Source organism: Molothrus ater, chromosome 3 (genome assembly GCF_012460135.2).
Source record: "Molothrus ater isolate BHLD 08-10-18 breed brown headed cowbird chromosome 3, BPBGC_Mater_1.1, whole genome shotgun sequence".
NCBI classification, from domain to species: domain Eukaryota; kingdom Metazoa; phylum Chordata; class Aves; order Passeriformes; family Icteridae; genus Molothrus; species Molothrus ater.
In genome coordinates, this window is record NC_050480.2 from 53,485,163 (window position 1) to 53,504,664 (window position 19,502).

General features: G+C 38.3%; 1 protein-coding gene across 4 annotated transcripts in view; it reads right to left on the reverse strand.

Moving 5' to 3' along the window:
- The window catches only part of ARID1B (AT-rich interaction domain 1B), a 325,133-nt gene that overhangs the window by 289,852 nt on the left and 15,779 nt on the right, over positions 1–19,502 (reverse strand). For all 4 annotated transcript variants that reach the window (XM_036379450.2, XM_036379449.2, XM_036379453.2 and 1 more), the window contains exon 2: positions 2,561–2,755. In XM_036379450.2, the coding sequence (XP_036235343.1) occupies positions 2,561–2,755 (195 nt within the window). The remainder of the gene's footprint in view (positions 1–2,560; positions 2,756–19,502) is intronic.

Sequence of the window (19,502 nt, forward strand, 5' to 3'; positions counted from 1 at the left end):
TCCCTTCCTGAGAGAGAGCTCTTCCACCTCTGGGCTGCAGGCTGGAACACACTATTCTCTGCTGCAATATGACATAGACCAGCTAACTACATCTAGGCAATTATCTTCAATTCTACCACTTTCATTAATTTTAGCTCAATCTTTAGGGTGCTGTTTTTCATCTTTATTTCTTCATTTGCAGCATCCTGCAGCAGAGCCTGCAAGTTAAAATCTGTCAAGTCCCATAGTTCTAACCTCAAGCCACAACACTTGCTGACAAAGAGCCAGACTTAACATTTCAAGGTCTTCTTCAAAATTCAGAAATCTTCACAGTTTAACAAAAAGCCTTCTTGTTTCATCCAAGGAAACAGAGCTGACACCCTCAGCTATCTTTGACCAACAGCAAACTATAACTTAAAATAAGAACAATCTCTCCCATTGATGCTTCCCACCCTTCCTACAGTGTGGCACTTCCACCCTCATAATCCATCTACTCAGTGCTATCTCTGCACAATACTTAAATCTGAGTACAGTATGTGTTTAAGGCCCGGTATCTTTTAACCAATCAAGTTTCTGGAAGTGCCTTGCGCTTTTGATAAATTCAATGTGACACTGTAAAGCAGTCCAATTTCCAGAAAGTGCTGAGATTCATCTTCTGAAACTTCTGGCAATATTATGTATTTTATATATATATATATATATATATATATATATATATATATATATGATATCTAAAGTAGGTACATGCTACACAGTTTTAACAAGCGTAGCTAGGCTCTCCTTACTTAATATTCATGTCACAGGAGTAAAAATCCAGCCAGGAATCAAACTGTGGCATCCTGTGCCAAAGACAACTTACCACTCAGCTGGTAAGTTGGCAATTCAATTTACAAACCTGCATTCCTGCATTTTAATCCTTTGTAGAAAGGTGGTAATATATGAGCAATATGAAAAGAACTGGATTCAGATCATTAGAGGTTCACAAACCAAACACACGAAGCTTTGGAGGCTGTCCAAAACAAAATCATGCCTAGGTGCTGATGTCCGTTCAATAAAAACTCAATGTCATAATTATCCCGTCCCTGCTCCCCGAAGAGCTCTGGTGCTGGGCTGGCCCTGCCACGGAGGGCAGCGCTGCGAGGAGACCGATGGGGCCGGCAGCCAATGGCGCTGCCAGCTCACTGCCGGCTGACGGGTCATTTACAATTACCAAGCAATTAGCAAATGCACTGAAAATTCAACACTCGTCGCCGTAACACAGAATAACTCATTCTTGAATTAAAAATGTGTTTCAATAACTTCACTTTGGTTACAGATACACAGAGAAAAATAAAGCCTCCTTTATTCAATTTCAACTCCCTTTTGCAACTGACAAAATGCTTTGCTGCCTGAATCTAGCAACCAAATATACAGTTTGGCATTTCTAAACTAAATAATCTCTTCCTTATCAGTAAGTATCTATTTAACAACAGAAAAGAAGAAAAATTAAGACCTGTGATAATGATATTATAATATATTTGAAACTGTTATTTAATTAACTGTCTGATTAGCATCTTGTCCTACTGGATGGGTAATAACAAGAATTGGCCAGAAATCTATCTGCCAGGAGTCCAGAATTTTATCTTATTTTCTATATTAAACAATAAATATAAAAAGAAACTAATCTGTGACTGCTCAGTTGCACAAAACAAATATTCTTTCCCATTAATGATCAAGTTACTTGTTCTGCTCACAAGGCAGCGTAGAGCTCTCACTGCCTACACACATATCACTAATTAAAAAAAAAAAGAGCTAACTTAAACTTCTTCATAACCTCAGTTTATCTCTCCCTCTTGAAAACTCCTATATTTTCCTTAGTACATGGTATGCACATTGAGATTGACCTTCTTAAAAAGGGTAGGAAAAAAGCACAAGGTCTCCATCAGCAGTGAAATCCAAGAAGATAAAAAGAAGATCCTTACCTTTCTATATACTCTGATACATTAAAAAAAAATCCTGTCTTTAAAGAATTGGTAAAAGAAAAAAAATAAGAAAAGCTACAGACTCCTATTAAAATGAGGAGAAAATAGAAAACCAACCACCACAACAACAAACAGATGATATAAATATGTACCACTTTTGTATGCACTGGACTACGCTAGCCTTGATGTACTGATGTCAGCTCTAGGTTTTCATCTTACAATTAAGTGTGTGTAAGCCGGAGAGAAAGAGAACATAAAAACCCCTAAAAAGCCAAGAACAAAATAGCAACAGCAGCAAAGAAAAGAACCAAAAAATATGCAAGACTACGTGGTGTCAACTGGAAAAAAAAAAGAAAACTTATGGCATTTGACATACTTCTCTCTCTCCAGAAAGATCCCAGCAACAAACTAAACCCTGTTCAAACTGTAAGGGATTTCAGAAAACATTCACACTGTGAACATAATTTCTTTAGTTTTAAAACAGCCCTTCATCCTCTTTTTGCACAAGAAATACTTATTTCTGAGGGTTTTCTCTTGCCCCTCTGTATTTACCAGAATGTCAGGAGGGAAGAGAAAGAGAGGAGGGAAACCAAAGCAACCCAGAAAAATCCTCCACAAACCTGTTGCTGTGGATACTGCATTCCTCCCATGGCTGCCGGGGCTCGGCCCTGCATTCCCACGGGATAGCGCTGGGGGCCGGGAGGGCCGTAGGACTGCCCGGGGTAGGGGCTGCTCTGCTGTGCCTGAGAATGAGGGTTATTGCCCATGCCGTACAGCTGCGGCCTCTTCATCACCATCGGATCCATCGGGCTGCCCTGTTGGCAAACACAAGCAAAGGAATATTGAAGACATGCACAGAAAAAGGTCAGAATCGTCATGCTCACTGCGGGCGAATGATACGTGTGTTTTCTCAACGCTTTACACATCAAATATTGACTCGATGTACAAACTGGCAAAATACCATACCCTGGGTTCTCTGATTAATTAGATGAGGTTTTGAGTAGTAAGTCTGGGACTTCCATTTCATTTAAAACAACTTTAGAAAATATTTTGCATTATAACTTGAGGCTGACTCTTACCTACACAGACAGAGAGCAGAAAATCTCCCCAAAAAAATTCAGCTTAAGAAATAATTAAATATACTGCTGCACACTGATTAGCATCACTGGCCTTAATGTTAAAAAAAAAAAAAAAAAACCAAAAAACATAAATATATATAAAGAGAGACACAAACAGTGGACAAATCACTTAACCTTAAGAAAATATCTGTTCTCTCACATCAGAAAAAAAGAGATACTGGAAAGAAAATAAAGTTTCCAAGAAGTGCAGTGTATACAGAACACTGCATTTCAGCATTTTCCTGTTGCTTTCGTGCACACTAATAAGTTTCCAGATCAAAAAGCAAGTGATAACCCACATTTTACATGAAAGTTTATTTGCTTCCTTAATAGACCTCAGAAAATCCAAACTGCAGCCAGTGATGGAGGGGGAAGGGAGGCAAGGGAGAGAAGTTTTATTTTTAGACTTTTTGGCAGCACTTACCAAGCCCTGTAACAGTTTCAGGACAGGTGTCAACCATTGTGTAGTATTACTCTCATGTTTTATTACTGAGAACTAACTGAACCAGAAAAAATACCATACTTCGTGAAGTGCAGAGCCCTGTATTGTTAATATGACATCCATTTTTTAATTCCTGAGTTCTGGTTAGATTAATGGAAGAATGTTCAGGGAAGCTTCCAAAAAGCCTATCACAGTCTCATCTTCATGAAAGTGGCGAATATCCCCTCCTTACTGTCCCCCCCCCCAAAAAAAGACCTATTGATTTACCCAGCCAGCCCACTCCCCCAGCAGGAGCAGGATTCCCTCTTGCAGCACACTGCTGAACAGTTTAATTTTAAAACCTCCAATGTAATACAGCTTCTTCATGTCCTTTCTGATGTAATAGTTATTATGACAATAACTAAGATTTCCCACTCCCATCCCTGTTTCTTCTCATCACTGCTGTTTGTACTACTAACACACTACTTTTTTTGTTCCTATCCAAAATATGCCCTTTCCTAAGTAGTCACTGCTTAATGAACTATTATTCTTTCCTTACTCCAAATAGAATCCATCAAACCTCATTTTTTTCCCCTGGCTGTCTCTACCATTACCAATACCAATTTTCCAGGAATGTCACCCAAAACTAATAAAGTATTCTGAATATGGGCACACTACACCTGAGGAGATGGAAATGATAACCTCTTCCTTACAGGAATCTCCATTCACTTCAGAAGAGGACTGCCCTTTTTTGCTACCATAGCAAATTCCACATTCACTGCTAATTTTGGATAAGTATTACTCAGCAATTTTCCTTTTATTGTTTGCCTGCTCTATAGCCAGATGAGAAGTTTCTATTTTTGCCACTAAATGTCCCTGGGTAATTTACTATTTATATTTCATACTTTTCAAAATCAATGGTTCCTCCACCACTGCAGATCACCTGATCCACAACAACATTCTCAGTTTTGGGGTTTTTTAGGCCATCATGCACTCTCACCACAGTTTCAACTAAAAACAAAAAGGCTAAGCCTTATAGATTCCTTTTAACAGTGTCCCAGGGGAAAACTTACATTTCCTCCTATAGACCACAATATTTTATCTATGTTTACTTCAGTGTTTTAATGTTCGGTGCATCACCTGTCATATTCTTCTTCTCAAACATAAATCCTTATTCAAAGTGAGTCTTGAGCTTCCTCCATTAGATGCCCATGAAGCCAAACAGCACTTTTCATTGCTACCATCTTCTGTATCAGGGTATAATTTCCAGGTCTCATCTCCAATAACCACATTACTTAAATTCAAGTTTGATTAATTTTGAGTGGAGTATTTTCTTTTCTGCATCCAACTCTTAAATATAAACAATGCAGATAGCTACACAGCTAAAACAATCTGACATTATCCATTATTAAGACTACTTTCAGGTGCATATAAACTTTGCCAAACTTCAAGCATTTAGGCTGAAATTTTCCAGGGCATATGTATGCCTGAGGCTGAAATTCTCTGGAAAATTCAGCAGAAATAGTTCAGCTATGTCTTAGAATGAGGTCACAGAAAAATACATCGTTTATGTTCTCACATAAAACACTTGAAAATACCTCTTGAACACCATGCTTTGAGGCAGAGAATTTTAATTTCCCAGGGTGACACTGGACACTCATGAAAGGTAAGGCATGTGCCCCTGTCAGAGAGAGCACCTGAATGTCACCAGACTGGGAGCACAGGAGGAATAAACAGGAGCCCATGAGGGGCAGGGCAAGGTTTCTTCAGAGGAGTTACGAAGTGTATGGAAGCTGCCTTGAATTTGCCAGACAAAGGAAGAGGGACAATGAGTTAAAAAAGCAATGGAGACAGAAGTGAGGCAGAAAGAGCTGAAGGGGAGAGGAGGAAACAAGGTCAGGAGGCGACATGGATACAGGCCAAAGAGTGTCTGTCCTTTGGACTAGTGACCTCCAACAGCAGAGCTTCTGTGTGTGTGTTGGGAGAGTGAGCCTCACTGCCAGTGCATCCTTCCTTCCCTCCTTCTCACCAGCCTGCCATCACTACGCTTCTCCATGTTCTCTTCAGGTCAGCCACTCCTCTTTCCCTCAGGTAATATCCTCCAATTCTGAAAGGCGGAGGGATGAAGAGCATCAGATATTGCTGTAATCCAGGCACCAGGGGCTGCAGTGTCTCGCACAACACTGGAATCAAGGAGGCTGTGGTCACTGGGAGGAAGGGACTTGGACATACTCAGAACTTATTGTGAACACTGGAAGTCAAGAATCTGGACCAAGGACTGGAGATACTTGAATATGAGAGGGCTAGACTGAGGTAGCAGTGACTGTGCCTGAACAAATTACTGGGACAAGTCACAGGGACCCACCCTAGCTATCAGTGCTGCCTCTTCCCTCCTCCCTCCAAAGACCTCAGGGAAAGAACAAACAGTAGAATATAGTAGTTCTATGATCTCTACGGTTGGAGAAGACAGACTTGGTGAGGAAACATTTCTCATCCTATGCTCTGGTAGGTCCTTATGGGGGGTGGCAAGTCATCACTGCTATTTCTGACTCCCTTCAGATTAGATCTCAACCCTCTATGCAGTGCAGCTAAAGGTGAAGACATCTACCAGTGACTCAGTGGCTGTCAACATATTTCTGCAAGGCAAAACAAAAACAAAGAGCCAGCTCTCCCCCAGGCTTAAGAAAGATTATTACTGCAGAAGTTGAGAGCTCATGGAATTAAGTTTGCCCTTGCACCATTAAGTCTGTCTCCTTCACAGATGTAGCTGTCTTAAACCCACAGCCACACTTCAATCCTCACAGGCAGCACATGTGCCTGCTCCAGGTATCCACCCAGCACAGGGCAGTGAAGGGGCCAGTGTGAGCTACTGGAGCATGGCTTCACTTATCATACAGGTAGTGAATGCAGGAGACAACTGTCCTACCATCTAAAGCAGCTGTGTGCTGCTCAGGCAGAAATGGGCTCTACCTCTGCATCTGCCACAAGTTTTCACTAAATCAAAAAAATTTCAGAATTTACCAATTTAATGCATCCTTACTTGAAATCATGGGGCTTAAATTGCAGGAAATGCTGCATATCTACAACTGCAACAACTTTTGAATTTGATGACAGAGGTGCTCTGAAAGTGTTTTCAGAAACTGTGTGTTTCAACCAAAAAATGAACAAAAAAACCCCATCATTTCTTCAATAAAGAACCGATTTTAGAATTTAATATGTCCGTGATCAGTACCACTGAAAACTCTCTAACAAAAACACAAAGTTGGTCTTAAGAACAGTGTATGGTGAGGAAGACCTGGAGCCATACACTCAACAAAAAGAAAGAAGAGCTGCTCATCAAGTACTGTCCCCATTACTATGAAGGCAAAAATTTCAATGTAACTTTTTCCAGCTTTAATGCATGCACAGTTTTCAGCTTTATCATTTCTGTAGACTTTCTGATTTCATTCCTATAGCAAGACTTTCTCTCATCCATGACATTTTGAAAACTTATTAAAAGAAGTTGCTAATTGACACATAAAATAATCTTATCTGAAAGTTCCTTTAACATTTATTAACTTCCAATATTTTCTTTAACATCAGTTCCAACAGTTTTCAAAGACAAGTTCTCAGTGACAGGATGATTATGAGATGTATCTTTATCCCTCTTTATGTATTCCTCTTTATGCTGTAGGGATCATAACCCAACCACTCCACAAGTGCTCTCTAACATCTACCAAAAATGACAGCATTGCTCTAACTGCATCACATTCCTCTAAAACCCAGCATTCATGTTTGACTATGAATGGATGAGAAGGTATTTTCACATCTTCCATGCCTTTACTTTCTATTACATGCTGTAGTGCAAAGTTTTAATCACTTATTAGATTTTATTTTAGTGTCATGGTAGTAATTGATATCCATTTGTTTCTTTTCCTGCCTTTACAGAACATCCCAATTTTTCTCTAGTGCTGTTTTACTCCTAATACACACATTACCATTTTGCCAGTTTATCTAGTGTTTGCTCATGCTATTTTTTACTGCCATATTCTTCTAGGCAAGCCTAGATGGATTCTGCCTTTTGCTTCTTATTCTGCACCTCCTCTTCAACTTGCTGCATTTCATTAAAACTGAGTAGATCTGCAGTTCCTCAAAATACCTCAGTCTTGTTCTTTGCTTCAGTCCACAGAAATACCATAATTTATAACCCCTTTATAATAGTGCCTATCTCATGTCAGTATCAGATTCATTTGCACATGTACTATCAGGCTTTGTGAGAACAGAGCATTTCGTAATAGTTCCTGCCTATTATGTGCCTCATGAGCACCTTAAAACACCCAGTGGAAGGTTTGCTTATGATTTCAACAGGGCCAAGGTTTCATTCTCAGTCTTTAGATTGACAATACAACCATTAAGGTAGGACACTGAAAAACCTACACTACCTACAAATAGTAACTGACAACCTTTTTCTCATACCTGCTCCTTTTTTCAATGTTTTCTGTAAAAAAATACATAAATGTGACATTTCTGCTATATGCAGAAGTGAAAAAATTAATATTCTACACCCACTTGTAAACTCAGTATCACCACCACTCCTGCCCTCCTCCCATCCAAAACGATCAAATAAATCACCTCACCCTGAAGTACCTGCAGATTTAATTTTGCCTTTTCTAAAGTGATAGAAAAATACACTACCATTTTCTTTAGTCATTTAGCCAGTGTTTTCCAGTTACATCATCTACACTCAGATCTGAGGCAGCTTGCACAAGATAATAACTTGAGAAACAGTCTGATCAAAACCAGCTCTTACTTTTAAGGCACTACTGATGTTATGCACACATTACATATATATATTTATCCAGTATTAAGTTAACAACCAGTGTTTCACTTCTAACAACAAAATGTTTATTTGAATGATATTTATGAACAACACCAGTCACTGTCCCAAAATACAACTAACATTTCCATTTAAAGATGCCACAAAGACCCTCACCACTGAAATCTCCAGAGAGGGAGGAGTGGGAGACACTTGAATAAGGTCACAATGGGATTTAGATGTGAATCCCATTCACCTAGTGCTCTTTTCTACAAGGCAGACAGAGCAATTCACTAGAAGATGAGTATTTACATGAGAGATGTAACTACTTTTCAAGTGAAAGTGTGCTTTCTTGTTTAAACAAAAAAAAATTGAAAGAGGCATTAGTTTGGCTGACAACAGCAAATGCAGCGATTTAAAGCAACTATAAGCCACAAAGCATCCCAAGTAATGCTCCATCATTTGTGCCTGTAACAAAAAAACATGAACTCAACACTCTCAAGTAGGCTTCCCCTCAAACTCCTAGAGCTATGAATACAATAACTCTTTGTTTATTCGTTGATCTGCAGCCAAAGCTTCTGTCTCCATATTAAAAAAAAAAAAAGGAAAGAAAAAAAAAGAAGAAAACACATCTCTGTATAAAAACCAAAGCCTTGAAACCTCCTAATAAGTAAAGACAGCTGACAATCGGTTACCAACATTCCAAGGAAGACAGGCATGGAGCTCTCAACTCTATGTCAGGCACCAAGTCACAAATTTATCGCTGAAGATAATCACAAGTATTCACTATAATACAATGACACAGCTGGCTTGAGGATGGAACTGCAGAAAAGATAATCCACTCCTAGATAATGTCATCATTTGTATGAACATGTACAAGGACACCTCAGCCAACATTTTTACGTGACAAAAGAGGGAGTATCAAAACAACTCTCATCAAGTGTGTTTCAATATCCATTTAAGAAAGTTGCAAGCAACTATTAAAAAAGTACGAATGTACAGCATTAAATTCTAACATTAATAATAAAGTCTGAGAGGTGAATAGTAAACATGCTTTCTATCTCTTTGAAAAAGGAAATCTACTGTCTCTTTTACTAAAATTTTAAATTTAAAAGGCAGTTGCACAAACACAATAAGTAATAAGCAAAAACAAAAAGCTGAGTTCAACATAAGTCTATGATGAAAGAAAATCCAGTAAATGAAGAAGCACACACTAGCAGAGTTTTAACATAAATAGCCATTTTGCTTGTCTTAAAGGCTCTGCATAGTGTCTGATTTCAGCTGCAGGGAGACATCAGAAAGATTATTTCCCACTCAAAACAGAAAGTACGTAATTAACAAGGCGAAAGAAAAAAAACATCAAAGCTATGCCCCACAACTAATCAACTACTACTTGCCTAGACCATTTACAAATAATTTATACAAGCAACTCTTTCTGCAGGGTGAGGTAGAAGGATATACTGATTTTCAGCCTTCTTCCGAGCCCTCTTGAACACATACAACCCAAAACCTGTAAAACCTTTGTATCAGTCATTCTCTATTTATAATTTTGCATATAGATAAAACTAAACAACTACTAAATTAACAAATCACAACAAACATTGCAAAGAAAAGAAACCTGTTTTTAATGAAGTGTACATAACTAACCTCTTCAGTTGCCACTACAAGTGCATGCAAAGGTTAAGACAACATCAAGAAGCAATTATACACATTAACACAGCTGATGGCCAAAACAATCCTAGGTTTCTGAAAAGTTCACATGGGTACACAGCCCAGAACCGCTGCCCCTCAAGTTGCCTTTGTCATTGCCAGCTACTGACAGCTAATAGGTTACTCTGAAGTCAGCTTAATGTGTGTCATCTGTCCTCATCACACCTGAACATTCAGTTTTCTCCTGTAACCCACTTTCCTAATATCAAACTTTTTCCAGGAAGTACTCAGGAATTATAGTCCTGTCTTTAGTTTTTCTCCAACTTGGATGCCTCTGCAAAGAAGGATGCCCACTTTTCTTCAGGCATGCAGAAGCTCTGCTCCCCTCCTCACCAAGTCTGCAGCAATTTCAAGCACAGCAGAATTCAGGGGTTCTTTAAAATGTCTTCTAGCAAACTTATCTGCCACTACAGAACAGGTCACTCATTCCAGCTGCTCCTCCTATGCGCTGCCATGTCACGACCACGCTTTGGCTGCTCCAATCCACAGTCCAGTCGGAACCAAGAACTGCCTGTGTTGGATGGCTTTGCACCAATACAGAAGCTTTGGCACTGGAGCACAGTCAGACATGGACAGAACTCTCAGTCTGGCATTTCAACTGTCAAAATAGCAACCCCCAGCAGGAAAGCAAGGCAGATAGCAAGGCAAAATAGTAACCTAAAGTTCTCAGGCTAGATTTATCACTGGATGCCTCAAAGCTTTAAGGCCTCCTCAGTAGCCAAGGCTATGGCTCAACAAGGAAGAGAAAATCCATTCATAAACCCAGAAAACCAAGTTTAAAAAAGCAAAGCCCCACCCAGAATACCAGTTACTTCTATTTTGTCTGGCAATGAGGTTCTCAGCTTCCTAGACAAGTAAACACCTTCACTCACTGTGCATGGCTGCCATCTGGAACTCAGAAAAAAAATTCCCTTACCTACTTTGTACAGCTCTTACACAAACACGGCATTAGATGGACAGAAAAGGATGTACTAAAAATAGTGTCTGTCAGCCAAGGAATAGAGAGCACTGCCCTGAGTGGAACGAGGGGGGCTCTGCAGGAAGGCTGCCTGCAGAGAAGTATTGCAGTAAGAGGGGGAAAATGCACAACGTCCTAAATATAAGTGACGGGGGGGAGGGATGTAAATGGAAAAAAATCCCACATCCACTTTAAATTTTAAAGAAAAAACTTCCTAAACTTAATATTCATGTGGATCTGAATACACTTTTTCAACTACTTGGCTTTACTCACAGATATAAAATTAAAAGTTAGATGTATTCAATTGCTGGAGAGAACGCTAGTTGAAAAAGTGACATTGTGGACACTGGGGATGACAGAGTACCCACAAAAAGCTATAACCAATCACATCTAGGTCACAAGCCAAAAGTACATACAGTTAGCTGCAGATTTTTTCCACTCCCAGTGATATATATAGTTCTATATTAACACACACACACACACACACACACACACACACACTCAAAAAGGTATGCTGGTCATATATCCTCAGCATTTATGGCAAATTATTAATCAAGTCCCACCTGAAACAATTTGTTAAATTGATTTTAATCACTGGGCCTCTCATGTGAAGCTTTGTATAATCAGCATTTCATTTACAAAATTAATTGCCTGATTGATTCTCAAGAGGCAGTAGCTGTCATTACACTGCTGTCATAACTTTTGAGTAGGGGTGTCACAACACTGAATTCTGACAGTATGAAGAGCACTGCTATTTAAAAAATGAGGGCGGGGAGGTAGGGGGGAAACAAATACAGTGATTTCACAGAATTGCTCTTTAGCCCGATAGAATGTTAAAACCATTTCCCAGCAGTTTCAGCCAGCCTCCCTGTTTTCCATTCATTGAATAATGTGCTACTCAGCTATTCAGTATCTTTTCTTAGAGGCAGGTTCATTTAATTCAATTTTATCATAGTTGCGGTTGCATAAAATGAGTTTGTTGTTGAATATACAAAAGATTTAATCACAGGCCACTCTTAAGGTTATTTGTAGAGCAAAGTTTGACTTTCAAACACATGGAACTTTTTTCCACATCCTAAACCTTCAGGAAAGCTATTTTCAATTAGGGTTTTTTTTCTGTTTTTTATTTTTTTTGCTGCTGTTTTTAAACAAAGCAAAGCAAACCGTAACTTCACAGAACTTATCTAGGAGCTCCTTTAGAAAGCTTTTTTTCCTCCCCTTGTCTTATAAGCTGTGTATAACCCTTGGAGCCCTGCCAGAGTAGGAAGCAAAGCTCCTATATTTGCTGTAGTTACTCCTATAGCCATCACCACTATATTCTTGGAAAAGACCGGTGCTCTGGAGAGGCGGCGCAGGCCAGCGGTTAGGGCACTGAGTCATGAGACAGGACTTCTATTCCTGGCTCAGCAGCTGACCTGATATGCAAACACGAGCACAACACTTCACCTTCCTGTGACTGCATTTTCACTCTCATAACAACAAGTCCTATATGCACTTTTAACAAGGAAAGCCACAGGATGACTTTGGGGAGACTGATGTCAGCTATTAGGCAACAAGAAACACGACTAAGAGTCAAGGGTAGGCTAAGGGAGGAAAAAACCCCAAACCTCTAGAAGATATTGAAAAGGAGAAATTGCATCAGTAGGCTGCAACAAGATACTCTAAACTTTCAGAAACCTCCATTCCAAAGAAAAAAGGTCCCTAGAAGCATCTTTAAAAGAAGTGGAAAAAAAGAGAAAAGATGACCTTAAATTTCTGCTGCTAGATCACCTGGAATGGTATTAATGCCTTTGAAAAAAATCACCTATTTCTAAGATAAGCTCAAAAATAAGCTCCTGAACTGCTCAAATTCAGCCTTATACACTAGATTTCATCAAGTGTTCATGAATGAAGCAAATGTAAAATTTCTAGACCATGTTCTGAGATTACACTATTACAAAAAAAAAAAAAGCAAATGACATCTCTTCAAAAACTGAATTATACTTACTGCTGGTATTTGTAATTGACCTCACCAGAGCAATTCCAGAATAAATCAGAGTCCAGGTAACATTAGAACCTAGCAGATATTTTAGACAACGCAGGCCCTTTCCTCTGCCTACCTCCCAGTTCTTACTCTCATCCCGAACTACTGTCAAATATTATCTTCCATTCTTCTCTGCAAAGTGCTCTGCCACTTGAGTGGCTTTATGCAATTTTCTTCTCTTTTTGCAGGTGTCTGAGTAAAACTGGGGAGGAGGTGAGACATGGACAGGGGCACACCAAAACAAGTATCATTGACAAAATTGATAGATTACTGAAATAAAGATGCATAAAAGAGTAAAAGTATGGAAAACTCCACCAGGCAAACAAAAACAATTAGCTGTTTTCCTTTTCCATAGCCATAACATGAAATTTCAACAAAGGGAGGTTCAGAAAGTTCTGTCCATACTGAGAAATATTTGCCAAAGTTTTAAGCTATCTCCTTCTGCCACACCACCAAGGGTTCAGAAAAAGGAGAGAATCAGTCACCCTACTTACAAGACAAGATAGCAGACTGGGACACTAAAAAGCAGTGCAAAGCACTGATTTTCTGTATTTGTTGGTTTCTAGCTTCACAGCGGGTAGCTCACTGATTAATTGAGCATCTTCTCTTTTCAAGCCTAACTTTTTTTTTTTTTTAAATAGGTAAAAATGGTCTTAATTAAAATAAGAAAACAGGGGAAAGCCCCTAGCTAGAGCCAATTTATGCAGAATTCCTAAAGGCATATATTTAGCATCAGGGTAATTGGAATGCAAACTTAGCTCTATAACAGAAGCCCTGTCACTTCTTCAACTGCCAAGAAACTTCTCTTGTAACATATTTTCTATATTAAAACTGCTTCCTGTAGAGGCTGAAAAAACTTGGTCACAATAGTGCAAAATTTTAAGTTACCTGGAAACAAACCAATTCATCTTTTTTTCACCATCATTCCATAACGATCTCTGTATCACACTGGCAAAAATAAAGTGTCCCAGTTAGAGACACACCAGCAGCATCAGCTCAGCCCAAGGGTCTGCTACAAACAGCTAATGAATGTGGAGCTATACACCCATATTGTGGAGCTGGAGCAATAGAATCTTGGTGAGTACCTGCCTGTGATTATTTTTCATTTATAGTGACCTTTCTCATCAACACAGACACTGTCAGCAGAATGGAACTAACTTCCTGGGCAGGGGCAAAGCAAACAAAAATTCACCAGCAACAGGTGATTTAAAGCACTAGAAAATAGGGGAGGGGGCAGGTTGTAAGTAGCTAAAATAAAAATCGAAATTAATCACCAGAACAAATTACAGTTATGAGTGGGAATTTTCATTATTGACTGAAAACCTTTAATAGTTAAGTTATAAATTAGAAGAAACAGTAAACTGAGGGTTGAAGCCCTTGTATCACTTGAAAGAACAATGTGACTAGAAACCATGAATCCACACACATGCCTACAAGTCACACCCACTCTATTGTATAACGTAACTGATTCCCAAGTATCATTTTACAATTCTGATTAGGTCTTACAAAAATCTTGTTTATTAAATTGCTTTCTTTAGGCATTCATAACTGCTAATTTGTTTCCAACTAAATCATGTATCATCTGAAAAGACTACATTGCAACAGCAAAACGACACTCCTGGGATTACATTTCATCTAGATTTTAGAATTAAAAGGACAAAAACCAGACGAGTGGTAAATTTCACTTTGAAGGTAGTGGTGGTAACACCCCCTTCAAGTAATTCTAAAACTACTGGTGCACTTAGCATGTAGCAGCTGTACTGAAACAAACATAGCAAGTCAAAAACTCAAAGTATTAAGGGATCTGTTAATCCTTGAATTTTTAATTTCTATAATTAAAAAAAAATCTATCAACGTATATGTAGTATACAAACATTGTGAAAGCAAAATAACTTTCTGTTATTATAATTTAAAAGCTATGCTGATTTTAAAATACTGTCAGCTCTAATTCCTACATGTTTTAAACAAGCTTAAAACTTTGCAGAAATTTGGGAATGACTTCCTAAGAATTCTAGAGAAATGACCTCCAAAAACTGCATCTCAATGTTGATATGAAGTTCACTGTGGCTCACTCAGGGTCAAAAAAATCAGACCTGGGTTTCAACCACATCAAATTCTGGTTTATCTTAGAGCCTTCATTTATTTCTCAAAACTGGCAGAAGTCACTAAATCTTCATTATTCTTCTTGCAATCACAACAAATGGGACAAATTCTTCCACAAATCCTGGCAGACTACGGAACATCCCAGAGCATCTCAGCTCAAACACATGCGTATAACACACATCTAGGTAAGTGCAGAAATAAAGAAGTGGGATTAACCATGGGTATGAACACCTCTGCAACAGATCATTGTGGGATGTTCAGAATTAAAGGCATAGTTTTAGTATAACTACTATCAAGAACTTTCACTTTCTATAGAAAGAAGATGTGTTTTCAATATATGACCATAATTTTCTTTTAATATCACATCATTTAAAATTAAATTAAAAATCAGCATGTGAGACATATCTGGTCTGAGAAATATGAAAGCAGGAAAGATGATCCACTTCTTCAGTATTTCTCATCCAAAAAAAAAATTATTTAACAGGGAATCTGATAATGCCATATTCATAGAACTGCCTTCCCTCTCCCACAGCAGAAACCATTATATTTTCAAATTCTCTCTGCCTGAAAACTCTTGGCTTCTTTCCACTTTTATGCCTACCTCTTATTTCCCAGTCCTTAAGAGAGCCCACATCAGCCATCATGCAAAAACACCAACACAGCTATCTAAACACACTTCAAAGAAACTTCTTTATTGTTAGAGAGGATCTTCAGGATTAATGAGCCCCCTTTGGGCACAACCCAAAACAGAGTATTCCCAACTTCCTAAAATTACTAAATCTAGAACAGAAGTAAAATTAACAATCAGATTAGATCAGAAGGAAAGAGAAGGGAATCACTACCTTCATAAACACTGAAGCAGTACAGCTACAGGGAATCTTTTCTGTAAGTCTGAATAAGCTATTTCTGGGGGCAACAGCTATTTGAGTATATTTACATCTAAACCTTCTCCAAGGCGGCAACTTACATCAGCACCTTCCTGCAGCTGTTGAGGGCTCAAAGACAGTCCACTCAGTCAAAATCACTTGGCCAAGTCAGAAAAGGTCATTTAGCAGCAAAGACAGATGTTTCTCACTGACATAACCAAAAGGGAAAATGAAGCAAACAAACCCAAAGACTCATTTTAGCAACAAGGTATCTGAAATTCCAATTCAGGTATTGTTCCCTTTAGAAAGATGCTATTCATCTGACATTCATTTGCAACCTTCAGTTTAGATTAAAGAGCTGCAGATACCACACGTAAAATTCTGAAACATATGTTCCCTTTATTCTTCAAAGAATATAAATCTTTACTTAAGGCCACACTGTTCACTTCATATCTAACCTGACATTTCAGCTAAACCCAGCTCTTCTGCTGAGTACTATCATTTCTTGAACACATTCTTCCACTTCTCACTTCTACACTCCTACCCACAGTTGTTTTTCTTTTTTCTGCTCAGCTCTTTCATGCAAAAAGAGATTGAATAAAAAAAGGAAAACTGAAACTGGTTACACACCAGAAATACTGTCAAAGTATGAAAATGAAATGCTACACATTTTTAAACCAAACTGCTCAATGCTAAAGAAGAGGAGACACTGGTTACAAAGCCAACACAGAAAAATAATCATTTCAAGAAGAAATACACCTGAACAACTGACAGCCAGATAAAATTAAAATGGGATATTACACTCAAAAATACACAAACATCATTAGACTATTTTGACAGAAAACACGGAGTTTCCCAACAACAGAAGTAACTCAGAAACTTGAAATAATCCTGAAGGAATCCATATATCCTCTCACACCAATTCCATGTAAAGTTCAGCTTGCACAAAGCTTTGGGGAGAGAAGGGGAAAGAGTAAGCACAAATAATTCTTTTTTGCTCAGTCTGTTACTACTACAGGACAGATGAACATCTGCCATGAATGTTAGGCCTGCCTTATACTGTCTCAGAGCTGACAGATAGATTAAATGACCTGTTAGTGTCACTTCAAGCCCTGCTCTTCTATGATTTGGAGATTATTACATCACCTCTATTTTATTATAAGGTTTCTCCCATTTCTGCAATTTTTCATTTCAAGTCATAATCCTCAATTTCTAGCAAAACTAGACCATATGGACATTACAACACTACAAACATACTAAATACATTGATAAAAGAAAATTAAGGGAATAAAAAGAGGTATATTTTTCAAACCAATCTTTTCATAGGGAGTAAAAAAAGATATGTAAGAAAAACTGTTTCTAAGTAATTTATGTTGATATTTGCAGAAACTGTGAAAATACTGTAAAAAATGTTTACATATTTCTGGTTTTGGGGAGATGTAAATGTAAGGATGAGATGAGCTGTGTGCTAAGCAGCAAAGGAGATATGGGGAGAAGAGAACCGAGAAAACAGCCAACTTCAAAGCACAATCCATGTGAATACCTCCCTCTAGGTACCCAGCTGTGACTGAAGCAGGCAAGAGACATCATCCCTACCAAACATACCTTCTACACATCATCACCCTTCTCCTGACTACACTACACACCAACAGGGCTCCTGCACCTTCCCCTTCCTCTGAATCCAATTTGAGTAGCTCCTTGCACAATTTATGCCTAGCAAGTCAATTATGATCCTGTCTTGTGTAAAGATCAATAAATTTCAGCAGTTCTCCAAACAATTAACATTTTTGGAAGCAGTTTTTTCAACTTCATCAAGGAAGCTTCTTTCTGTGATCCATGGAAATACATGCAATTAGAGCCAAAGTACAACAAAACTCAAGGAATAATGAGAAACAGCAGACAAAAAGTGTCCAACACAGAACTCATTAGACAGCCACACACTATTCCACCTGTTGTGCTGTACACCAAATACTGGTAAAATCACAGGGGGGGTGAAAATGCAGATATATCCAAGCAGCTAGGAACATGAATTCTGATCCCTCTTTATATCCTATTGTTATCCACAACCCAGGAAGCTGTTAATTGGCCTAAGTAATTGGTTTAAATACCCAAGTCCCATTATAAAAATATACTATAAAAATGCTTAGACACTTATCACAGCCAAGAAATTCTTAACTAAAGTTCAAAGCTGAAAAGGCACAAGGGACTTGTCTACACTGAAGTAAAAAAATGCATAATTATACCAATATAACTATCTCAGTGTGGAAACTTTCTCCAGCATAAGAGTACCCTCTCCCTCTTAAGCTTATGTGGTTTGGAAGCAGAGTAAGATAAACCATAAAAACTCTTATTCTGGTATAAGAGTGTCTCCATAGGGAGTTATATTGGTATAATTATAGCATATAATTATAGCACATAGTTTTACTGTGTAGACAAGAACTAGATGCCCAGTCCACATATATTTTCTAGCAAAACAAATGGTTATCAAATTCCAATAGAAGCACGCAAAATACTTAGCTTTTATTTTTGTTTGATGCACCTTCTTCATTTTAAAGTGATGAATTACTTCAATTAATCTTCCTTGAAAATGCTTTTCTCTCTACTATTCTATATGGTAATAAATTGTTCTTCTGGTGGAGGCATTGTAAACTAACACTTTGAGAAGTCTGAAACATCTCCCACACTGATTTAGGCTCTCATATAAAGCAAGTGGTGAGAAATCAGGTACAAGGAAGGAATAAGATGCTGTTTACACATTTGACTGTTAGACTCGCACCTTTTATAGTACATCCCCAGCCACTTTAAACAGTCAAGTGCTTCAATAATTTAGTCTCTATCCTTCTGACAATTTCATTCTCACCTCATTTGCTATAGAAGTTAAAACATTTCAGTCAACCTTGAGGAAGCCGTGCTTCCTCCTCCTCCTTCCCTGTACACACTGGGTGAAAAATAGTGTATCTGAAAATCATGCCACTAGCTGAACCTCAAATTATAAGAGAGAACCAAAAAAGAGACAAAAACTTTAACACTACAAAAGACTCCTCCAAATTTTTTGAAAACAAGCAACTTTTCAGAGGATACCTAACTCCGAAACCTAAGCCTAAGCCAAATAAACTGACGCCCTTTGTGAGAAAGATTCCTTAAAGAGGATGCAAACAAAAATGTGGTTGTGCCAGCCTCCAAAAAGTGGAAAGCACTGACATCCTGCTACAAAGATACCAGTGGAATTATTAATCACAATAATACTTCAGTTTGGGCATTTGAAATACTTTACTAAGAAAGGCTAAGTGAGCCTAGAGATAATTAAGGATTATGGTACCCATTTTTCAGGATACGTGGGTAAATCTCTTTAGCAAATTGTGGTTTTTCCTCTTTAACCATTTTGAAAACACGATACTGCCAAGAAGAGCTCTATGCAGGATAGGCATCCCTGTGTTTTCTTTTGTCCTAAACAATTTCATCCCTCAGCATAACACCACTTTCATCACCTTGGAACACACCCGCAGTGTTCAGAACAAACCTTATTTGCTTTCACAACCACCGTCCCTCTCGGTGGCAGAGATCTCCT